The 26,084-nt window shown below is 42.9% G+C and overlaps 1 protein-coding gene across 1 annotated transcript; it reads right to left on the bottom strand.

The window, feature by feature from the left end:
- Window positions 1–303: 303 nt before the first annotated feature.
- Window positions 304–3,065, bottom strand: LOC139406196 (granzyme B-like). The gene is made up of 5 exons (XM_071148701.1): window positions 2,925–3,065; window positions 2,250–2,400; window positions 1,972–2,119; window positions 1,420–1,680; window positions 304–1,195 (listed from the first exon to the last, which is right to left on the bottom strand). The coding sequence occupies exons 1-5, from the start codon at window positions 2,968–2,970 to the stop codon at window positions 1,010–1,012; spliced, it is 792 nt and encodes a 263-aa protein (XP_071004802.1). The 5' UTR covers window positions 2,971–3,065; the 3' UTR covers window positions 304–1,009.
- Between the last annotated feature and the right edge of the window lie 23,019 nt (window positions 3,066–26,084).

The following is a 26,084-nucleotide window of genomic DNA, read 5'->3' as shown; positions in this document are numbered from 1 at the left end:
GTCATGGGTATTTGAGGTATTGTGATGTCATTATGAGCTATTGTGATGTCATTATGGGGCCAAAGGAGTTTAAGAACCCTACAGACCATCTGTAACATCCCAACTAACTATCTACTAACGCTAACCCAAGCCGTAAACCCTTTATCCTAACCTTTAGTCCCTTATGCTAAACTTTAAACCATAACCCTTATTCTAAACATAACCCTAACCTTAGCAAGCAGTTGCTTATCAACAGATAGTTTGTTGGTAGTATGACCAGATTGTAACAATCGTCGTAGGTGGAAGAAGGAGAGGACCAAGGTGCAGAGTGGTAAGTGTTCATGTTGTAAATTTAATCAAAACTGAACACTAAACAAAATAACAACGAGGAATAACGAGAACGAAACAGTTCTGTCAGGCGATACAAACAAAACAGAAAACAACTGCCCACAACTCAAGGGCGAAACCAAGCTGCCTAAGTATGGTTCTCAATCAGAGACAACGATTGACAGCTGCCTCTGATTGGGAACCATACCAGGCCAAACACATAGAAATACAAAACATAGAACAAAAACATAGAATTCCCACCCTCATCACACCCTGATCAAACTAAAAATAGAAACATACAAAGCAATCTACGGTCAGGACACAGATGGACTATCCAAAAATAGCAACAATGACAGAGTAAAGGTTTTGCTTTATCTTTTAAATTATTTTCTAATTACTAATTACCCAAAAAATATATAAAAACAAGAAAATCAGTTATAATCAGTTAAAATCAGTTACAAATGTGTTTTAAATGGAAACAAAATGATAAAAATAAGAAACTTGTCCTCTATCCAGGGCATGATGAGAAGTGTATTTATGCAGGAATAGATACCATCATGTTAGTACTCTAACAACTATGAACGGGTAAAGGTTTAGCTTTATCAGAAACTTGTCCTCTATCCAGGGTATGATGAGAAGTGTATTTGTGCAGGAATAGATACCATTATGTTAGTACACTAGCATCAATGTACTTCCTAGTCCTTTATTCCTGCTTGTTTAAAGACATGTTGGCACCATATCCGTGTAACACCTCTTTAATCCAGGGCATGAAGAAAGGGATTTTCATGAACACATGAGGATATCGGGAATCATCACATCTCTCAAGATAACTAAAAGCAACGATACCCTGTGCCTTGTTGTTACAAATAAGAGGTCCCCCTGAATCTCCCTGGAACACAGAACAACAGGAATTAGAGAAGAGACATACAGAAGTGAGATTGTGAAAGGAGAATAAGTGAACACTTCCAAGTCTGTTTTAGTGTTTCAGTACAGTAATGTTACAGATAAATAAACACTGCTTATCTGATCAACTAAAACCTGTACTGGTTGTCCTCTACAGCATGTTGTTTCTACCATTACTATAATCATTTGATCCAAATTTAATTTAGTTACCTGACAAAATCCTTTCCCTCCGGTAGAACGAGTGCACATCATTTGTTTTTTGTCAAAGTATTTCTGCCACACCTTCTTGCATTCAGAGACATCCTCCACCGTCACCGCCACTTCCATCAAAACGCCAGAACCCTGGTTGTTGTTCGAGTTAGTCTTGCCCCAACCAGCTACGGAGCACTTGATGTTTGCTGGGGTTGATCCATCCTTCTTTGGGAGTCCAGTGACTTTTACATTCCTGTTCAGTTTTGCTTTAGTCTTTAACTGTTGAAAGACAAGAAAAATAACACACAGGGTTTAAATTGTGTGAAACCACTTCAGATATTTTAGCAGTGGATGTTTATTTATTTTTATTTTTTTATCTATATAAGTACTATTAGCTAATTCAGACAAAAAGGGTTACATCAACAATATTGAAACCTTCAAATGATCGTATTGAAGGAAAAACAAATCCATGTCATAAACCCTCAATTTAAAGCTAATCTACTGTCAAATGTTTAAGTAAATACCGCAAAGAAATGTATAAAAGAAAGATGTTTTAAAAAAAAAGTTTACCTGGAGTAGCATGATGTCATAAGTGAGCTGGCTATATTGTCCGTGCAAAGGATGACGATGGTGATGTACCACCTGAATCTCTTGCCGACTCTTCTTCTCTTCTTTGGTTAGGTCGTGAGCTCCAAGAACCACCGTTAAAGGATAAGCACTAAAAATAACATTAAAAATAAAAACGAGTCACATTAAAACAATGAGACAGTCAACATTGAGTTATTACTCATAGATGCCCCTTCAAGAGACATGTAAACACGATGCATTTGTATTCGTTGTTAACTCACTTTTTCAAGCAGTGTGCTGAAGTCAGGACAAAGTCCTCCCGGATGAGCATTCCTCCACAAACATGGTGTCCTCTGTGTTGCAGAGAGACCATATAGGGCCTTGAGTGGGGCTTAGCTATCTTACCACCCACAATACCACTCTCAGAGGCTCCTTGGAAGGAGGAGGAAAGATACCATGTTAACTATGTCTTCTGGGACACACAAGGAGCAAAAAAACAACAACATCATTTGTGTTCAATTTGGTTAACAATTAGCTACCTCCTTTACTGTCTGCTACCAAGTGATTATTTTTAGAGAATAATCAGCTGTACCTTATTTACTAGCTGGTTCTTATATAGATAATAATCAGCTGTACCTTCTTTACTAGCTGGTTCTTATATAGAGAATAATCAGCTGTACCTTGTTTACTAGCTGGTTCTTATATAGAGAATAATCAGCTGTACCTTGTTTACTAGCTGGTTCTTATATAGAGAATAATCAGCTGTACCTTGTTTACTAGCTGGTTCTTATATAGAGAATAATCAGCTGTACCTTCTTTACTAGCTGGTTCTTATATAGAGAATAATCAGCTATACCTTCTTTACTAGCTGGTTCTTATATAGAGAATAATCAGCTATACCTTCTTTACTAGCTGGTTCTTCGTAGATATATAACGTATAGAAGAGATCAACTCACCAGCAGAGGAAAGGAGTTGGAGGAGGATGAGGAGGTTCAGGTACATGGTGGTGGACTGGCAGAGATCTAGATGATTTGAGAGACTGCAGGTTTCTCCTCTCTATATATACCACCTTAACATCATCTACCCCCTTCCATACTACCCACATACACAGCAAGAAGGTGTTTGGTGGTCTAGCCGACTATTCATACTGAAAGTGAAAGTTTAAGGTTGAGATAGAGGTATGTGATAGACTTGGAAATTCTCAGATAATTCATTCCAAAAGCATATTTTTAAATTTAAGTCTAACAAATTACCTCATTTATTACTTACATTTATTGCAAAAAATAAACTTGCATTTAGAAACACATACAGTAAGTTGACACTACAGCCAAATAAACACGTCATATAATTGTCCACATGGAATCGATTCAATGTGCTTTTAAACTGTTTCAACTTCCCAGTTGAGCTGCAACGTATTTGTCCCAGTTGACTTGTTCCAGTCTGCTCCATAAAGTACTAGAACCGTTTCATCAGTGGGTCCTTGGAGTAGAGGTGGTCCATAGTTTGTGGGTAATTTACTAGGATCCCCATTAGTTGTTGAGAACGCAGCAGCTACTCTTCCTGGGGTTCCACAAAAAAACAGTAAACATGATACAGAACATTAATAGACAATAGAAAGCTCAGTAGATTAGAACAGCTCAGTAGATAAGAACAGCTCAGTAGATAAGAACAGGACAGCACAAGACAGTAGGTCAACAATACATTACAGGACAGTAGTTCAACAGGACAGGACAGGACAGGACAGGAGGTCAACAGGACAGGACAGTAGGTCAACAATACAGGACAGTAGGTCAACAGGACAGGACAGTAGGTCAACAATACAGGACAGGACAGTAGGTCAACAGGACAGGACAGGAGGTCAACAGGACAGGACAGTAGGTCAAAAGGACAGGACAGGAGGTCAACAGGACAGGACAGTAGGTCAACAGGACAGGACAGTAGGTCAGCAATACAGGACAGTAGGTCAGCAATACAGGACAGTAGGTCAACAGGACAGGACAGTAGGTCAGCAATACAGGACAGTAGGTCAACAGGACAGGACATGAGGTCAGTAATACAGGACAGGACAGGAGGTCAACAATACAGGACAGGACAGTAGGTCAACAGGACAGGACAGTAGGTCAACAGTACAGGACAGGACAGGATGCCAGGAGAACATGACCTGCCCCAATGCATAGTGCCAACTGTAAAGTTTGGCGGAGGAAGAATAATGGTCTGGGGCAGTTTTTCATGGTTCGGGCCCCTTAGTTCCAGTGAAGTGAAATCTTCCCACTACAGCATACAATGACATTCTTGGCTATTCTGTGCTTCCATCTTTGTGTCAACAGTTTGGGGAAGGCCCTTTCCTGTTTCAGCATGACTATGCTCCCGAGCACAAAGCAAGGTCCTTACAGAAATGGTTTGTCGAGATCGGTGTGGAAGAACTGGCCTGCACAGAGCCCTGACCTCTTTGGGATGATTTGGAACTCCGACTGCGAGCCAGGCGTAATCGCCCAACATCAGTGGCCAACCTCACTAATGCTCTTGTGGCTGAATGATGCTCCAACATCTAGTGGATAGCCTTCCCAGAATAGTGGAGGCTGTTATAGCAGCAAAGCGAGGGGGACCAACTCCATATTAATGCACATGATTTTGGAATGAGATATTTGACGTATGTGTCCACATACTTTTGACCATGTAGTGTATATACCTCCTCACTGTGTCCCCCACTGTTTCCAGGCTGATCAAGACAGAACAACCGTAATGTCATCCAATAAATTGCTATCCAGAATCTTCACTCTCAAACATCGTCATTTACATCCAGCAGTCTGATCGTGGTTCTGGCTCAAAATGGTTGCTGTGCATCACCCATGTGGGTGAGAGTGTAACCTCCAGGATCAGAGAGTTACCTTCAGGATGAGAGTGTTACCCCCAGGATGAGAGTGTTACCCCCAGGATGAGAGTGTTACCCCCAGGATGAGAGTGTTACCCCCAGGATGAGAGTGTTACCCCCAGGATGAGAGTGTTACCCCCAGGATGAGAGTGTTACCCCCAGGATGAGAGTGTTACCCCCAGGATGAGAGTGTAACCTCCAGGATCAGAGAGTTACCTTCAGGATGAGAGTGTAACCTCTAGGATGAGAGTGTTACCTCCAGGATCCAAGTGTTACCTCCAGGGTCAGAGTGTTACCTCCAGGGTCAGAGTGTTACCTCCAGGATCAGAGTGTTACCTCCAGGATCAGAGTGTTACCTCCAGGCCAGGATGAGAGTGTTACCTCCAGGCCAGGATGAGAGTGTTACCTCCAGGCCAGGATGAGAGTGTTACCCCAGGATGAGAGTGTTACCCCCAGGATGAGAGTGTTACCCCCAGGATGAGAGTGTAACCCCCAGGATGAGAGAGTTACCTTCAGGATGAGAGTGTAACCTCTAGGATGAGAGTGTTACCTCCAGGATCCAAGTGTTACCTCCAGGGTCAGAGTGTTACCTCCAGGATCAGAGTGTTACCTCCAGGATCAGAGTGTTACCTCCAGGCCAGGATGAGAGTGTTACCTCCAGGCCAGGATGAGAGTGTTACCTCCAGGCCAGGATGAGAGTGTTACCCCAGGATGAGAGTGTTACCCCCAGGATGAGAGTGTTACCCCCAGGATGAGAGTGTAACCTCCAGGATCAGAGAGTTACCTTCAGGATGAGAGTGTAACCTCTAGGATGAGAGTGTTACCTCCAGGATCCAAGTGTTACCTCCAGGGTCAGAGTGTTACCTCCAGGATCAGAGTGTTACCTCCAGGATCAGAGTGTTACCTCCAGGCCAGGATGAGAGTGTTACCTCCAGGCCAGGATGAGAGTGTTACCTCCAGGCCAGGATGAGAGTGTTACCTCCAGGCCAGGATGAGAGTGTTACCTCCAGACCCATGGGGCGCCACACAACTGGCCCAGCGTTGTCCGGGTTAGGGGATGGTTTGGCCGACAGGGATGTGGCCTCTCCCAAGTCCATATGGGAGTTGCAGCAATGAGACAAGACAGTAACTGCCAATTGGGGAGAAAAAGGGGTAAAAGTAAAAAAAAAGTATATATTTTTTTTTTACTTTTATAATAATAATAAGAATAAACTCAACAAAATTAAAAAGTAGGTTTGAATGACACTGAGGGGCAACACTGTTACATCCAATGCCTATTTGCCTGAGGCAGGTGCACCCGCATTCAAACGCACCCGTGCAAACACACGGATACACACACATACATGTACAGTTGAAGTCGGAAGTTTACATGCACCTTAGCCAAATACATTTCAACTCTTCTTTTTTTTTTACAATTCCTGACATTTAATCCTAGTAAAAATTCCCTGTCTTAGGTCAGATAGGAACACCACTTCATTTTAACCTCTTGCGACGTGCAAACCCGTATCCGGGAGCGTAATCATAGCCTCAAAGGCATTAGCATAATGCAGCTGACATAAATACGCAAAAAATCGCAAATGAAATGAAATAAATATATTCAAACACAAGCTTAGCCTTTTGTTAACAACACTCACTGTCATCTCAGATTTTCAAAATATGCGTTACAGCCAACGCTAGACAAGCATTTGTGTAAGTTTATCATGGCATAAGGCTCTGCTGGCAGCAGGCAACATTTTCACGAAAATAAGAAAAGCAACCAAAATAAATCATTTACCTTTGAAGAACTTCAGATGCTTTCACTCAGGAGACTCCCAGTTAGATAGCAAATGTTCCTTTTTTCCCAAAATATTATTTTTGTAGGCGAAATTGCTCCCGTTTCTTCATCATGCTTGGCTGAGAAATCGACCGGAAAATGCTGCAACTATAACGCCAAACTTTTTTCAAAATTTGCTCCATAATATCGACAGAAACACGACAAACGTTTATTAGGATACATCCTCAAGGTGTTTTTAACATATATATTCGATAATATATCCGTTGAGGCAATTGGTTTCTCATAAGAAGCGATTGGAAAAATGGCTACCTCAGTATTTTATGCACGATTTTCTGCGGGAGACACCATGTGACCACATGCTATATATGGTCCCTTACAGCCATTCTCCAATGGAAATGCCTAAAAAGACGTCACAATGCTGTAGACACCTTGGGGAATGCGTGGAAAACGTAAGCTCATTCGTAGCTCATTAACAGCCATATAAGGAGTCATTGGCATGAGGCGGTTTCAAAAAATGCGGAACTTCCTGGTTGGATTTTTATCTGGGTTTCGCCTGTAACATCAGTTCTGTGGCACTCACAGCAAATATCTTTGCCGTTTTGGAAACGTCAGAGTGTTTTCTTTCCAAAGCTGTCAATTATATGCATAGTCGAGCATCTTTTCGTGACAAAATATCTTGTTTAAAACGGGAATGTTTTTCGTCCAAAATGTTTAATAGCGCCCCCTAATGCATAACTGAATGTGAAATGTCAGAATAATTGTTGAGAGAATGATGTATTTCAGCTTTTGTTTCTTTCATCACATTTCCAGTGGGTCAGAAGTTTACATACACTCAATTGGTATTCCGTTTCATTGCCTTTAAATTGTTTAACTTGGGTCAAATGTTTCAGGTAGCCTTCCACAACCTTCCCACAATAAGTTGGGTGAATTTTGGCCCATTCCTCCTGACAGAGCTGGTGTAACTGAATCAGGTTTTTAGGCCTCCTTAGGCCTCCTTGCTCACACATGCTTTTTTCCAATACCTTGACTTTGTTGTCCTTAAGCCTTTTTGCCACAACTTTGGAAGTATGCTTGGGGTCAATGTCCATTTGGAAGACCCATTTGCGACCAAGCTTTTAACTCCCTGACTGATGTCTTGAGATGTTGCTTCAATATATCCACATAATCTTCCTGCTTCATGATGCCATCTATTTTGTGAAGTGCACCAGTCCCACCTGCAGCAAAGCACCCCCACAACATGATGCTGCCACCCCCGTGCTTCACGGTTGGGATGGTGTTCTTCGGCTTGCAAGCCTCCCCCTTTTTCCTCCATTCATAACTATGGTCATTATGGCCAAACAGTTCTATTTTTCTTTCATCAGACCAGAGGACATTTCTCCAAAAAGTACGATCTTTGTCCCCATGTGCAGTTGCAAACCGTAGTCTGGTTTCTTTATGGCGGTTTTGGAGCAGTGGCTTCTTCCTTGCTGAGCGGCCTTTCAGGTTATGTCGACATAGGACTCATTTTTACTGTGAATATAGATACTTTTGTACCGGTTTCCTCCAGCATCTTCACAAGGTCCTTTGCTGTTGTTCTGGGATTGATTTGCACTTTTCGCACAAAAGTATGTTCATCTCTAGGAGACAGAACGCGTCTCCTTCTGAGTGGTATGACGGCTGCGTGGTCCCATGGTGTTTAAACTTGCTTACTATTGTTTGTACAGATGAACGTGGTACCTTCAGGCGTTAGGAAATTGCTCCCAAGGATGAACCAGACTTGTGGAGGTCTTCAAATTTATTTTTGAGGTCTTGGCTGATTTCTTTTGATTTTCCCATGTTGTCAAGCAAAGAAGCACTGAGTTTGAAGGTAGGCCTTGAAATACATCCACAGGTACACCTCCAATTGACTCAAATTATGTCAATTTGCCTATCAGAAGCTTCTAAAGCCATGACATAATTTTCTGGAATTTTCCAAGCTGTTTAAAGACACAGTCAATTTAGTGTATGTAAACTTCTGACCCACTGGAATTGTGATACGATGAATTATAAGTGAAATAATCTGTCTGTTAACAATTGTTGGAAATATTTCTTGCATCATGCACAAAGTAGATGTCCTAACTGACTTGCCAAAACTATAGTTAATCAACAAGACATTTGTGGAGTGGTTGAAAAACAAGTTTTAATGACTCCAACCTAAGTGTATGTAAACTTCCGACTTCAACTGTACTTACGGTCACACACACACATGTCACCGTAAAGTTGGTTCCAGAGAACTTATAGCCTAGCAACAGAGACCACGTTGCGCTGTGTGGGTTTAAGGGTCCGGGCTATTTCTGAGAAGTTGTAGGTTCACAGGAAAAGCATAGAGGTGGTTGGTGGTTTCTCACTATCTAGGTGAGAGGTAGACGCGCATGACAGGTTTCAGTGGAACAGAAGAGAACACACACACACACACCTGAAGACGAGAGTGCAGGTAGTCTGTCCCAGGACATAGTCAGGTACCACCTATCCAAACTCCCAAGGTACACCCCTCACAAACTTCGCCATGGGGTTTCCTCTCTGCACAGGAAAGAACAGCAAGTATATGAAGACACATTAGTAAGCTTTATTAAGCTATTGGTAATCTTGGTTAACCCAACTAAAGTATTGTGTAATTGGTCAGGTGCTCGATTAAGTCCTTAAGAACGAGGGATGAAACCGGAATGAAGAGCTCCACCCTCTCTCTTCGCAAAGTCTGGTGTCCAGATGTCCCCCTGCCCTTCTGAATATCCAAAGATGCTAACCACCTGAGAAATTGTGATTTGTCCAAAGCTCGTTATCTCTCTCATCCAATTGTATCATGATCTACTGTTTCTTTGTTTATCTAATTGGTAATGTCTTTCTGAAAAGACTTTCAACTCAATTATGATGTTGTAGCTCGGCCCTAATTTATGATCTCTCTGTCTCCTCCGGCCACACGGCAAATGGCCCAAGACAATGTCTAAGGTTCAGCACGTCCTTCCTCCCCACTGACGGGCTAAAATATATCTCTCTCTACCAGTGGAGGCTGCTGAAGGGAGGATAGCTCATAATAATGTCTGGAGTGGAACAAAAGTACTGGCACCAAACACATGCAATGAATGTGTTTGATGTATTTGATACCATTCCACTGGTTCCACTCCAGCCATTACCACAAGCACGTCCTCCCCAATTAAGGTGCCCACCAACCTCCTGTGTTCTCTACAGTATCCAGAGGACTGACTATTAAACGTGTGATAGAATAATCCTATGGTCTCCATACCTGGTATCCATCTGAAACATATCCTCTGAGTAGAACTCTGAAGCCATTTACGATATATGGATGTATGAACTCTGTGGTAACTTGTGTCTGCGTGTAATGGATGTGAAACGACTAGCTTAGTTAGCGGTGCGCGCTAAATAGCGTTTCAATCGGTGACGTCACTTGCTCTGAGACCTTGAAGTAGTGGTTCCCCTTTGCTCTGCAAGGGCCGCGGCTTTTGTGGAGCGATGGGTAACGATGCTTCTTGGGTGACTGTTGTTGATGTGTGCAGAGGGTCCCTGGTTCGCGCCCGGGTATGGGCGAGGGGACGGTCTAAAGTTATACTGTTACATTGATGCTGTTGACCCGGATCACTGGTTGCTGCGGAAAAGGAGGAGGTCAAAAGGGGGGTGAGGGTAACAGATGTGAAACGGCTAGCTAGTCAGCGGTGGTGTTCGCTCTATGCGAAGGGATTTATATTATCTATTTACATTGGTGTCATCCCCCCACAAGCCTTTAGATGCTGTGGCACCCTGTGGAGAAAGACAATATTCAGCTGGGTATGAGTGAGGTTGCTGTAAACTCGTATCGTGTCACGTCCTGACCATAGAGAGCAGTGTATTTTCTATGGTAGAGTAGGTCAGGGCGTGACTGGGGGTTAGTCTAGTTTATATTTTCTATGTGGGGTTCTAGTTTTGTTTTTCTATGTTGGTGATTTTGTATGATTCCCAATTAGAGGCATCTGGTAATCGTTGTCTCTAATTGGGGATCATATTAGAGGGGCAAACTACCTGCCCTCCAGGACACCTACACCACCCGATGTTACAGGAAGGCCATAAAGATCATCAAGGACAACAACCACCCGAGCCACTGCCTGTTCACCCCGCTATCATCCAGAAGGCGAGGTCAGTACAGGTGCATCAAAGCTGGGACCGAGAGACTGAAAAACAGCTTCTATCTCAAGGCCATCAGACTGTTAAACAGCCACCACTAACATTGAGTGGCTGCTGCCAACACACTGACACGGACACTGACTCAACTCCAGCCACTTTAATAATGGGAATTGATGGGAAATGATGTAAATATATCACTAGCCACTTTAAACAATGCTACCTTATATAATGTTACTTACCCTACATTATTCATCTCATATGCATACGTATATACTGTACTCTATATCATCGACTGTATCCTTATGTAATACATGTATCACTAGCCACTTTAACTATGCCACTTTGTTTACATACTCACCTCATGTATATACTGTACTCGATACCATCTACTGTATCTTGCCTATGCTGCTCTGTACCATCACTCATTCATATATCCTTATGTACATATTCTTTATCCCCTTACACTGTGTATAAGACAGTAGTTTTGGAATTGTTAGTTAGATTACTTGTTGGTTATTACTGCATTGTCGGAACTAGAAGCACAAGCATTTCGCTACACTCGCATTAACATCTGCTAACCATGTGTATGTGACAAATAAAATTTGATTTGATTTATTTAGGGAGCTTGTTTCCACCTGTATTTTGTGGGATATTGTTTATGGGTAGTTGACACCATTTTGTCATCACGTGCCGTTATTCTTTATTGTTTTGTGCGTTTCACTTCATAAAGATGCGGAACCCAGATCACGCTGCACACTGGTCCGAGTATGCTTCCAACGATTGTGACGTATCGTTTGATTTGGTTTTGGGTTGGAAAAAGTTTACACTTTCAGATGTTATGAGTGAAATGAATGTCTGCTGTTCTCTTATTCTGTATCCTGTCCATGGAGGAAGGGTGTATGAAGATGTATCAATACATTCTGTGTCTCTTATCTTAGGATCTATAGTATCAGTCAAAGGTTTGACTACTAATTAAAACTATGAAATAACACAATATGGAGTCATGTAGTAACCAACAAAGTGTTAAACAAATCAAAATATAAAACACTTTGAATCTCAAATATAAAATAGATTTTGATTTGTTTAACACTTTTTTGGTTATTACATGATTCCATATGTGTTATTTCATAGTGTTGATGTCTTCACTATTATTCTACAATGTAGAAAATAGTACAAATAAAGAAAAACCCTGGAATGAGTAAGTGTTCTAAAACGTTTGACCGGGAGTGTATATTTGGGGAAGGGTATAAAACTATTTCTAGAGTGTTGAACGTTTCCAAGAGCACAGTGGTCTCAATCATTGGGAAATTGAAAAAATAAGGAACTACCCAGACTGCCTAGAACTGGCCATCTGACCAAACTAAGCAACCGGCCAAGAAGGACCTTGGTCAGGGACCTGCTTTTCCTGAAATTGTCGATCTGATATAGCTAGTTGTTGTTGTTCTAGTACAGTGGTTCCTAAACTTTTTATAATCCCGTACACCTTCAAACATTCAACCTCCAGCTGCGTACCCCTCTAGCACCAGGGTCAGCTGTACCCCCTCTAGCACCAGGGTCAGCGCACTCTCAAAAGTTGTTTTTTGCCATCGTTGTAAGCCTGCCACACACACACTACACGATACATTCATTAAACATAAGAGTGAGTGCGAGTTTTTGTCACAACCCGTCTCGTAGAAAGTATAGGACCAGGGCACAAATAATAATATAATAATAATCAATAATTTAGCTCTATATTTAACCATCTTACATATAAAAATGTATTTGTTCAATTGGAAATTGTGAATAACTCACCACAGGTTGATGAGAAGAGTGTGCTTGAAAGGATGCACATAACTCTGCAATGTTGGGTTGTATTGGAGAGAGTTTCAGTCTTAAATAATTTTCCACACAGGCTGTGCCTGTATTTAGTTTTCATGCTAGTGAGGGCCGAGAATCAACTCACACATAGCTACATGGTTGCAAAGGGCAACAGTGTCTTAACAGCGTGATTTGCCAAGGCAGGATACTCTGAGCGCAGGCCAATCCAGAAATCTGTCAGTGGCTTCTCATTAAATTCAATTTTCACAGAACCGCTTGTTGCTATTTCGATGAGGCTCTCTTGTTCAGATATAAGTAGGTGGACTAGAGGCAGGGCATGAAAGGGATAACGAATCCAGTTGTTTGTGTCATCTGTTTCGGGAAACTACCTGCGTAATTGGGCACCCAACTCCCTCAGGTTCTTTGCTATATCACATTTGACATTGTCCGTAAGCTTGAGTTCATTTGCACACAAAAAATCATACAATGATGGAAAGACCTGTGTGTTGTCCTTGTTAATGCAGACAGAGAAGAGCTCCAACTGCTTAATCTTAACCTCAATTTTGTCCCGCACATTGAATATAGTTGCGGAGAGTCCCTGTAATCCTAGATTCAGATCATTCAGGCGAGAATGACCCAGATAGACTAGTCTTGAGAAACTCGTCATCATGCAAGCGGTCAGACAAGTGAAAATGATGGTCAGTAAAGGTCAGTAAAGGTCAGTAAAAACTTTAAACTCGTCTCTCAATTAAAAAAAAAAAGTGTCAATACTTTGCCCCTTGAGAACCAGCGCATGTTGCAAAAGCGTTACATGGTCACTGCCCATATCATTGCATAGTGCAGAAAATACACGAGAGTTCAGGTGCCTTGCTTTAATAAGAAAGTGAACCATTTTCACTGTAGTGTCCAAAACGTCTTTCAAGATGTCAGGCATTCCCTTGGCAGCAAGAGCCTCTCGGTGGATACTGCAGTGTACCCAAACAAGAGCCTCTCGGTGGATACTGCAGTGTACCCAAACAAGAGCCTCTCGGTGGATACTGCAGTGTACCCAAGAGCCTCTCGGTGGATACTGCAGTGTACCCAAACAAGAGCCTCTCGGTGGATACTGCAGTGTACCCAAGAGCCTCTCGGTGGATACTGCAGTGTACCCAAGAGCCTCTCGGTGGATACTGCAGTGTACCCAAGAGCCTCTCGGTGGATACTGCAGTGTACCCAAGAGCCTCTCGGTGGATACTGCAGTGTACCCAAGAGCCTCTCGGTGGATACTGCAGTGTACCCAAGAGCCTCTCGGTGGATACTGCAGTGTACCCAAGAGCCTCTCGGTGGATACTGCAGTGTACCCAAGAGCCTCTCGGTGGATACTGCAGTGTACCCAAACAAGAGCCTCTCGGTGGATACTGCAGTGTACCCAAGAGCCTCTCGGTGGATACTGCAGTGTACCCAAGAGCCTCTCGGTGGATACTGCAGTGTACCCAAGAGCCTCTCGGTGGATACTGCAGTGTACCCAAGAGCCTCTCGGTGGATACTGCAGTGTACCCAAGAGCCTCTCGGTGGATACTGCAGTGTACCTAACTGCTTGCACGTGCACTACCACTCCACTATGTCTCCCTGTCATCACGCCATCAGTACAGATATCAACACATCTTGGCCACCAAAGTACATTTGATGTCACTGTCACGACATGGCCCTTTTGGGTGTATATCGTGGCTCCCCCTTCTCCCACTCCTTCTCCCACATCAGGTTTTACGGTCATAAAAACAGTCATAAAACGGTCATAAAAACGGTCATAAAAACGGTCATAAAAACTAAGATTTCTAAGATTTCTAAGATTTCTTGTTTGCATAAAATAGACGCAGACCAGTCTTTCAATAATAGGTAATATAATTTATTCTCGGAGCGCGCTCCCACTTAACCACGAACAACAGTTTATATACAGATCATGACGTCATTTCATTGCTTTAACAGAATCCCCTCCTCTCGACCGGGACAAAGTAAGGTGAAAAGTTCATTCTAACTTACTAACACACTCCCAGATAACTTTTGACCCCTCAACATTATCGATCACCACTGAACTGACAGTTTTAATTAACAGAAAACCTAGGAATGCACTCACTGCCTTATCTAAAAACCCCAGAGCTAAGTTTCTGTAGGGTCAACCATAGGCTAACGACCTTATGTGTTTACACAGTCCACAACCCATTTGTTTTATTCCTAGTTGGAATGGTGTTCATTAACATTTTATTACTCCTTGTCCGTGTCACACAATCCCTTCTTATGAACTCATATTGTCAATCACTTATAAAACAGAGTGTAAGTTTACTTAGTTACAATTCTATTTAAAATGGGGATATTGTTTATTCATTTATCCATAATAAATCCAACAGTTTGGTGACGAGTATGAAGCGAGGGCCAGCAAACGAGAGAGCACAGGTTGCAATACTATATACTGTATACTGTATATACTGTAGTATATGGGGCTTTGGTGACAAAACAGATGGCACTGTTATAGACTGCATCCAATTTGTTGAGTAGATTGTTGGAGGCTATTTTGCAAATAACATGCCAAAGTTGAGGATCGGTAGGATGGTCAGTTTTACAAGGGTATGTTTGGCAGCATGAGTGAAGGATACTTTGTTGCGAAATGGGAAGCCGATTCTAGATTTAAAGTTGGATTGGAGATGTTTGATGTGAGTCTGGAAGTAGAGTTTACAGTCTAACCAGACACCTAGGTATTTGTAGTTGTCCACGTATTCTAAGACAGAACCGTCCAGAGTAGTGATGCTGGACGGGCGGGCAGGTGCAGGCAGCGATCGGTATAAGAGCATGCATTTAGTTTTACTTGTATTTAAGAGCAGTTGGAGGCCACAGAAGGAGAGTTGTATGGAATTGAAGCTCGTCTGGAGGATAGTTAACACAGTAACCAGAGAAGAGCCAGAAGTATACAGAATTGTGTCGTCTGCATAGAGGTGGATCAGAGAATCACCAGCAGCAAGAACGACATCATTGATGTATACAGAGAAGAGAGTCGGCCCAAGAATTGAACCCTGTGATACCCCTGTAGAGACTGCCAGAGGCCCAGACAACAGGCCCTCTGATTTTACACACTGAACTCTATGGGAGAAGTAGTTGGTGAACCAGGTGAGGCAATCATTTGAGAAACCAAGGCTGTTGAGTCTGCCGATAAGGATGTGGTGATTGACAGAGTCTTAAGCCTTCGCCAGATCAATGAATACGGCTGCACAGTAATGTTTCTTATCGATGGAGGTTAAGATATAGTTTAGGACCTTGAGCGTGGCTGAGGTGCACCCATGACCAGCTCTGAAACCAGATTGCATAGCGGAGAAGGTACGGTGGTATTCGAAATGGTCGGTAATCTGTTAGTTGACTTGGCTTTCGAAGACCTTAGAAAGGCAGGGTAGGATAGATATAGGTCTGTAGCAGTTTGGGTCAAGAGTGTCACCCCCTTTGAAGAGGGGGATGACCGCAGCTGCTTTCCAATCTTTGAGAATCTCAGACGACACGAAAGAGAGGTTGAACTATTTAATGATAGTCAATATATGAACTATTTAATGATAGTCAATGACACAACATAAAGCAGCTCTCGGAATCTAAGATAGAATGAGGCATTTATTTTGATTCAGCCTATATACATTTGAAAAGCAGATTGCATAATGCCCCCAGGTTATGTTATACAACATGGGAGTTGTAGACAGGAATTACTGGTTGCGTGTGTTGACATTTAAACAATACAAGGAGGTTCCCTCCGTGTTGTCTTTCTGACACAGTCAGGGTCGGGTCAGATCACATTTCTAGTGCTAGGACACGATCCAGCTAATTATAGAAATTTGACAAATAGACACGTTGGGCCAGATGTAGTACTATTTTTGTCAGTCGTGTTTCAGAAGCGATGACTGTATTTCGGCAGTAAATGTTTTTTAGTTTTTTTTTAAAATAATGATCTACGTGACACCCAACGTGTATCACGTTTGACAAGTGGTTACTTATGATATCCTGCCAATCTCAACAGATTGGATATCGATGTCTCATTCAATTTAACTAAGAGGTAAAACAGATTTACTTTTTTCAAATTGACATTTTAAATAATATCCAAATTGATTGGTTTCTACAAATGAGACAGACAATCTAAACTTTTCCACGTTAAGCTTGATACACAGCTACACTTTCAGGTTAATTAAAGTTTAATTCCCAAATAGCCTATACAGGTTTGATTTATCATTAACATTGATTAATCAGTCAAATTTGCTTTTGCAAAGCTCATTCAGTACTGTCTAGTAGTGACGGAAGTCCCGCCTTCGGGGGAATCCCATGTGGCTTCGACCTAATGGATAAGGGACTCTGGTGTTGAATGTACCCTAACATTTGAACTACTGGTTACACTTATGATGATCCAGACAATCTCAATTGATTGAATATCATCGTCTCATTCAATTTAATAAGTAAAATTGTCGAACATACATTGGCAGGTTCTTACAATTAAATGAGACATTTTGCAGTTTCCCATATTAACCTTCTCAAGTTAATTAAAATGTATTTCCCAGATAGCCTATCCAGGTATGATTAGTCATTATCAAAGATTAATCAATTCAATTTGCTTTTGCAAATTAACTCCCACATTACAGATACAGTAGTGTATGTTCATTAATGTCTATAAATAGATAAACATGATCTTTGCAGCTTCCAACGAATTCCAAACCCATAACTTTGAAAAAATAGGAATATTTTCCCTCTCAATTTTTCAAATAATGTGCAAGCTATCAGAGGGGGTGGTCCCCACCCCACTCTCCTGCTAATTAGTGAACCCTCACCCATAAAAGGATTGATCTCTGACCTCAGCAGCGATACGAACCCTAACTATGCCATTTGTGGAAAAACAGTAGAAATCGCGACAAACGCTCTCCAAAATCAACCTTTGGGCACAGGGCTTGTAAAGGTTCTCTCCAGTTTAGCCCTGATGTCTTGCAATAAAGGGACAGGGGGAGAGAACAGGAAACTAATGAAAAAAGCTGAAAAATAAAAAAATCTGCTAGCCCTGGAACTGCTTTTGAAAACTGAACAATTAAATGTAATTGCAAAAACCTATGAGGAAGAACAATCACAAACTGTTCAACAAAATTGTCTTCTACAGGAACAAAATCGCCTTCTAAAGGAACAACTCGATTTAGCCAAAACTAAATATGACGATGTCCACGCCAAACTAGATCAATTTGACGAGTTATCTACAAACAGGAGTGCGCAACTTGATAATATTGTCACACCCTGACCATAGTTTGCTTTGTATGTTTCTATGTTTTGGTTGGTCAGGGTGTGATCTGAGTGGGCATTCTATGTTGGATGTCTTGTTTGTCTATTTCTATGTCTGGCCTGATATGGTTCTCAATCAGAGGCAGGTGTTAGTCATTGTCTCTGATTGGGAACCATATTTAGGTAGCCTGGGTTTCACTGTGTGTTTGTGGGTGATTGTTCCTGTCTCTGTGTTTGCACCAGATAGGACTGTTTTGGGTTTTCGCGTTTCTTGGTTTTGTAGTGTTCGTGTTTATCCTTTTTGTCATTAAACATGAATCAACATAATCACGATGCTTTTTGGTCCGCCTCTACTTCACCCGAAGAGAACCGTAACAAATATGCATGCAGTTCTACTCCAAATGCTACAGACCAAAGACGATCAGTTAATGAACACAATGACAAAGTTGGATGACAAATCAGCAGAACTCATTGAAGTCGCTGACCAAATGAATGATGAGAGAACTCCGGTGATGAAGACTTAAGTATTGATTTCTAAGCAAGCAGAGGAAATCTCATCACTGAATCTCTCGCTAAGTACTCAAGACCTCTATCTGCAAACCAGGACAGATAAGTATGAGACCGAAAGGAGCAAGTGCAACACTCACGTGTCCAAAATCAGTACTCTAAGCACTTAAGTAGACTCTGCAATGCAACAGAAAACCACCCTTAGGTACAATCCGGTGGAATTTCAGAACGGTCACACGCTACAGTGTGACTACCCAACCAAGCAACAGGAGCCCAGTACTCAAAGGAGTGAAGCCGATAGAAGGTTTCAGACTTCTCCTCTTGGCCATTCAGCACTGAGTAACATGGTGCCTCTTCTCCAACAAAGCCAAACTTTGGCTTCTCCTCTTGGCCATTCAGCACTGAGTAACATGGCGCCTCTTCTCCAACAAAGCCAAACTTTGGCTTCTCCTCTTGGCCATTCAGCACTGAGTAACATGGCGCCTCTTCTCCAACAAAGCCAAACTTTGGCTTCTCCTCTTGGCCTTTCAGCCCCGATTTCCCCACAGGAGGAATTGGTCTGCCTACCCATGTGAGAGACGCAGACTCGGTCTTGACCTTTTAATACTTTATTGAAGACTCATCTCTTCAGTGGGTCCTATGATTGAGTGTAGTCTGGCTCAGGGGTGTGAAGGTGAACGGAAAGGCACTGGAGCAACAAACTGCCCTTGCTGTCTCTGCCTGGCAGGTTCCTCTCTCTCCACTGGGATTCTCTGTCTCTAACCCAATTACAGGGGCTGAGTCACTGGCTTACTGATGCTCTTCCATGCTCTCCCTAGGAGGGGTGTGTCACTTGAGTGGGTTGAGTCACTGACGTGGTCTTCCTGTCTGGATTGGTGCCCCCTTCTGGTTCGTGCTGTGGGGAGATCTTTGTGGGCTATACTCGGCCTTGTCTCAGGGTAGTAGGTTAGTGGTTGAAGATATCCCTCTAGTGGTGTGGGGGCTGTCCTAAGGCAAAGTGGGTGGGGTTATATCCTGCCTGTTTGGCCCTGTCCGGGGGTATTGTCAGACAGGGCCACAGTGTCCCCCGAGCCCTCCTGTCTCAGCCTCCAGTAGTTATGCTGCAGTAGTTTATGTGTCGGGGAGCTAGGGTAAGTATTTTATATCTGGAGTATTTCTCCTGTCTCATCTGGTGTCCTGTGTGAATTTAAGCATGCTCCCCCCTCTCTCTCTCTCTCTTTCTCTCTCCCCCTCTCTCTCTCTCTCTCTCTCTTTCTCTCTCCCTCTCTCTCTCTCTCTTCTCTCATAGGATCTGAGCCCTAGACCATGCCTCAAGACTACCTGGCCTGATGACTCTTTGCTGTCCCCAGTCCACCTGGCTGTGCTGCTGCTCCAGTTTCAACTGTTCTGCCTGCGGCTATGGAACCCTGACCTGTTCACTGGACTACATGTCCCAGACCTGCTATTTTGGACCCTCTCTCTACTGCACCTGCTGTCTCTAGCTCTGAATGATCGGCTATGAAAAGCCAATTGACATTTACTCCTGAGTTGCTGACCTGTTGCACCCTCTACAACCATTTTAAAAAAATATATATTATCTGACCATGCAGGTCATCTATGAACGTTTGAACGTTGAACATCTTGGCCATGTTCTGTTATAATCTCCACCCGGTACAGCCAGTAGAGGACTGGCCACCCCTCAGAACCTGGTTCCTCTCCACCCGGCACAGCCAGAAGAGGACTGGCCACCCCTCAGAACCTGGTTCCTCTCTAGGTTTCTTTCTAGTTTCTGGCCTTTCTAGGCAGTTTTTCCGAGCCACCGTGCTTCTACATCTGCTTTGCTTGCTGTTTGGGGTTTTAGGCTGGGTTTCTGTACAGCATTTTGTGACATCGGTTGATGTATAAAAGGGCTTTAGAAATACATTTGATTGATTGATGGTGTATGGTGTAAGTCACATTGATGTGTAGTAAAACTACTACAGGTCCTCTTAACACATGTCTTGAGGTCAACATCAATTCTTACTGATGACGTCAGACTCATTCTGAACAGATAATTGGTTTCTTTCCCTTGTTATGTGCGCTTATGGAAGCACAAATGCACACGTGCAACAGAACATTTAATGAGGATTTACGCTCGGATCACTTAAGGGTCCGAACAAAATACCAGCCTTAGTAAAGTTGAATATGTACTCTTAGGCCTTTTTGCTCTACATCTACAGTCAGTACTCACCAGTTTCTCCACAGAGGTCCATAGGTCATCCCTGTAGACTGCCCGAAAACGGTGCCTTACAGCTGTAGACTTATCATGTAGTTATCAACTTTGGACAGGGCCCTAAGCAACAAACTGCAAATTAGGAACACCCTAGATATTACATTAGACAATTCCATGACAGAGTAATTTTGCCAGAACCTTGAACGTGTATAGATTATAGTCTAATCAGATGGTTTTGGTGTGAACTATCTTTTGTATATATATATATATATATATTGTTTATGCTTAAATTTCATTTAGTTTATTTTCCTTTGACACCTAGGAAGTTATAGAGCCATAAACAAGTTCCTCATATAACCATAATTTGTGACACAACATCGCTCATTCTGGAAGAAATGTAATTTATTATGTATTTCATGAGAGTGTGTGCGTTGTTAACATCTGCCTAAGTTAATGCCTAGACGGGTCCGCAACGGCGATCACCAACCAGACATCCACTGCCCATTCTTGTGGTGGACTGCTCCGCTTTCAGAGAACCCACCAAGTTCAACCACCAGAGGGCAACGATGATCCACAACCAGAACATCACGTGGTAATTTTTTTATGTTGGTTTGCAACTTGCAGGATAATGCCAAGATTGAACGCACCAGAGGGGGACTGTCACGTATGTTAGGCAGTAGATGGATCTGTAAACACCATTAGACCAGGTATGCTAGGCAGTAGATGGATCTGTAAACACCATTAGACCAGGTATGTTAGTAGATGGATCTGTAAACACAATTAGACCAGGTATGTTAGTAGATGGATCTGTAAACACAATTAGACCAGGTATGTTAGTAGATGGATCTGTAAACACAATTAGACCAGGTATGTTAGGCAGTAGATGGATCTGTAAACACCATTAGACCAGGTATGTTAGTAGATGGATCTGTAAACACAATTAGACCAGGTATGTGAGGCAGTAGATGGATGTGTAAACAACATTAGACCAGGTATGTTAGTAGATGGATCTGTAAACACAATTAGACCAGGTATGTTAGTAGATGGATCTGTAAACACCATTAGACCAGGTATGTTAGGCAGTAGATGGATCTGTAAACACAATTAGACCAGGTATGTTAGGCAGTAGATGGATCTGTAAACACCATTAGACCAGGTATGTTAGTAGATGTATCTGTAAACACAATTATACCAGGTATGTTAGTAGATGGATCTGTAAACACAATTAGACCAGGTATGTTAGGCAGTAGATGGATCTGTAAACACCATTAGACCAGGTATGTTAGGCAGTAGATGGATCTGTAAACACCATTAGACCAGGTATGTGAGGCAGTAGATGGATGTGTACACACCATTAGACCAGGTATGTTAGTAGATGGATGTGTAAACACAATTAGACCAGGTATGTTAGGCAGTAGATGGATCTGTAAACACAATTAGACCAGGTATGTTAGGCAGTAGATGGATCTGTAAACACCATTAGACCAGGTATGTTAGTAGATGGATCTGTAAACACAATTATACCAGGTATGTTAGTAGATGGATCTGTAAACACCATTAGACCAGGTATGTTAGTAGATGGATGTGTAAACACAATTAGACCAGGTATGTTAGGCAGTAGATGGATCTGTAAACACAATTAGACCAGGTATGTTAGGCAGTAGATGGATCTGTATACACCATTAGACCAGGTATATTAGTAGATGGATGTGTAAACACCATTAGACCAGGTATGGTAGTAGATGGATCTGTAAATGCCATTAGACCAGGTATGTTAGTAGATGGATCTGTAAACACCATTAGACCAGGTATGTTAGTAGATGGATGTGTAAACACAATTAGACCAGGTATGTTAGTAGATGGATGTGTAAACACAATTAGACCAGGTATGTTAGGGAGTAGATGGATCTGTAAACACCATTAGACCAGTTATGTTAGTAGATGGATCTGTAAACACCATTAGACCAGGTATGTTAGGCAGTAGATGGATCTGTAAACACAATTAGACCAGGTATGTTAGTAGATGGATCTGTAAACACCATTAGACCAGGTATGTTAATAGATGGATCTGTAAACACCATTAGACCAGGTTTGTTAGTAGATGGATCTGTAAACACCATTAGACCAGGTATGTTAGGGAGTAGATGGATCTGTAAACACCATTAGACCAGGTATGTGAGGCAGTAGATGGATCTGTAAACACCATTAGACCAGGTATGTTAGTAGATGGATCTGTAAACACCATTAGACCAGGTATGTTAATAGATGGATCTGTAAACACCATTAGACCAGGTTTGTTAGTAGATGGATCTGTAAACACCATTAGACCAGGTATGTTAGGGAGTAGATGGATCTGTAAACACCATTAGACCAGGTATGTGAGGCAGTAGATGGATCTGTAAACACCATTAGACCAGGTATGTTAGTAGATGGATCTGTAAACACCATTAGACCAGGTATTTTAGGCAGTAGATGGATCTGTAAACACCATTAGACCAGGTATTTTAGGCGGTAGATGGATCTGTAAACACCATTAGACCAGGTATGTTAGTAGATGTATCTGTAAACACAATTATACCAGGTATGTTAGTAGATGGATCTGTAAACACCATTAGACCAGGTATGTTAGTAGATGTATCTGTAAACACAATTATACCAGGTATGTTAGTAGATGTATCTGTAAACACAATTAGACCAGGTATGTCTAGGTCCAGGTCAGACATTCCTGGTAGAAACTCTCACTATAGAGGGAGAGAGCCTATGGAGAACAAAGACATTCTCCTTGCCAAAACTCCTAATCCCCAAAATAGGAGAATTAAACTATATTTATTTATGTCTGTGATTGATCAACTTAGTTAGTAAATAAATCATTAAGCCAATTTGTTTATCACTGATTCATGATTCTATGCTAAGGTTCGTGCAGATTTCCAAGGGTTTACGACATTCAGTAATGAGAAGCGACTGTTTTGATAAGATATGAAAATATCTGAAGAGTTATATTCGGGAAAATGACTCTATAAACAAACATTTTGCCCCGACTTCCTAGGTAATTAAAGTTACATGATTAGTTTAATCGTGTAATGAAATTACACATAGAGAATTGATTTGATAATACAGCAGTCTTCACTTTTAAAGATAGTCTACGACACAACATCACAATGCTGTCCCGTACTTTAAAAATATCCTCTCCTGTTGTCCTGATTTCCAGGGGTTTGCAGAAGAGGTTGTCTTCCTTAATTGACCCCCCAATAAGCGTAATGGACATATACCAGTAGTTGTGCCAGGCCTGCCACGTCTGTTGACTCATCCAGCTGTAACGCATAGAATTCACTGGCTTGTATGCGAAGCAGTAATTGTTTCAAAACGTCTCCTGCCACTGATGCGTCGTGAAATAGGGTTGTTGGATGAAGACACTGTCTGTATAGGTTTTTGGGCCGTTTCCCCCAGAATTGTCCCAGCCCATATCCGCGGCAATAATTAAGTCCTCCACAATGGTATGGGGCTTACCTGTCCTAGCCACACTGTAGCTCACCATATAAGGCGCTTCTAGACCCTTCTTATTAATGGTGTCTGTTGCTTTTATACATGTCCTACTACTCGAAAGTCATCTTTATTCTCGCTCAAAAAACTCCAGTAGCTTATTTTTCATATTGGCATGTTTTGTTTCGAAATGTCTGCGCGAGACTGAAGGTTTCATCGAGTTGTGAGATTGTACTTTTGCACATATAACACACTGTGGCTGAGGAAAGGCATCCGCTGACCAGCGAGGAGGAGACATGTCTGCTTTGGGTGAGCTAGCTAGAACAACATCAACTTTGAAAAGCATGGACAGAGCAAGCTTTCTGTAGTAACATTATTATTTGAAAGCATATTATGTTTTAATATATTTGTACTGTTTAACTAGCTATCTGTCTCAAGTTGTACAAATCAACAGCATGAAGAAGACTGAATTCTGTGGAATTTCAAGCGGACTGAATTCTGTGGAATTTCAAGCGGACTGAATTCTGTGGAATTTCAAGCCGACTGAATTCTGTGGAATTTCAAGCCGACTGAATTCTGTGGAATTTCAAGCCGACTGAATTCTGTGGAATTTCAAGCCGACTGAATTCTGTGGAATTTCAAGCCGACTGAATTCTGTGGAATTTCAAGCCGACTGAATTCTGTGGAATTTCAATCCGACTGAATTCCGTGGAATTTCAAGCCGACTGAATTCTCATAAAAAAGATTTATGTGCCTCTCTTTCAAATCCGCTAAGCACAACTCTGCCTCTGCCTCTGCTAGCCACACAACCACTGCCTCAGAGTGATTGGGTAACATCCTTCCTGGTTGAACTTGTCCAGTGGTCCCCTAGTAATGATTCTGCAATAGCTTATGTGCCGGGGGGGAGGGGGGGGGCTAGGGTCAACTTGGCTTAGACTTAATCTTTGACTGCTGGGACCTAACCCTAGATCAGCACTGCTACTATTGTGATGCATTTACATCCAGGATTTACCTCAGTGTGTTTTTTTCCCCAAAAGGCTCAGACTTTTTTGTTTCCATCTACGCGGGCCGGCACCCGTGACTCACTGGGCCATGGCTCCGGTGGACCTGCAGTCACTTGGGGCCAAAGGTCACTGGTACCTTTCAGGTTGCATTAACATAACAATGACTAACTGTGGACTTTTAACACCTTTTCACAAAGCAACTATTTTGATGATGCAGAGTGTAACGGTTTTCTTCTGTGGACGAAGGATCTGACCTAACCAAAATAATAACGAAAACTAAGATAACTAAGGCCAGGGCGTGACAGTATCTCCCCCAAAGGTGCGCCCCCCCGGCCGCACATCTAAATCCATAGGGGCGGGTCTGGGTGGGCGTCTGTCCACGGTGGCGGCTCTGGCGCGGGATGTGGACCCCACTCCAACATAGTCTTTGTCCGCTTTAGTCTCCTCCTAGGAAAGGCGACCCTCGCCGCCGACCTAGGATTGGCAACCCTACTAAAGGGCCCTACTGGACTAAACAAACTCCTCCGGACTGAGGGGCAGCTCCGGACTGAGGGGCAGCTCAGGAGCGAGGGGCAGCTCAGGAACGAGGGGCAGCTCAGGACGGAGGGGCAGCTCAGGACCGAGGGGTAGCTCAGGACCGAGGGGTAGCTCAGGACAGAGATAGCTCAGGCTGGTTGACGGCTCTGGCAGCTTCTGGCTGACTGACGGCTCTGGCAGCTCCTGGCTGACTGACGGCTCTGGCAGCTCCTGGCTGACTGACGGCTCTGGCAGCTCCTGGCTGACTGACGGCTCTGGCAGCTCCTGGCTGACTGACGGCCCTGGCGGATCCTGGCTTAATGGCGGCTCCTGGCGGATCCTGGCTGACTGGCGGCTCCTGGCTGACTGGCGGCTCTGGCGGCTCCTGGCTGACTGGCGGCTCTAGCGGCTCCTGGCTGACTGACGGCCCTGGCGGATCCTGGCTTAATGGCGGCTCTGGCGGATCCTGGCTGACTGGCGGCTCCTGGCTGACTGGCGGCTCTGGCGGCTCCTGGCTGACTGGTGGCTCTGGCGGCTCCTGGCTGACTGGCGGCTCTAGCGGCTCCTGGCTGACTGGCGGCT

This window comes from Oncorhynchus clarkii, chromosome 3 (genome assembly GCF_045791955.1).
Source record: "Oncorhynchus clarkii lewisi isolate Uvic-CL-2024 chromosome 3, UVic_Ocla_1.0, whole genome shotgun sequence".
Classification (NCBI taxonomy): Eukaryota; Metazoa; Chordata; class Actinopteri; order Salmoniformes; family Salmonidae; genus Oncorhynchus; species Oncorhynchus clarkii.
This window is presented reverse-complemented; position numbering and strand designations above follow the sequence as displayed.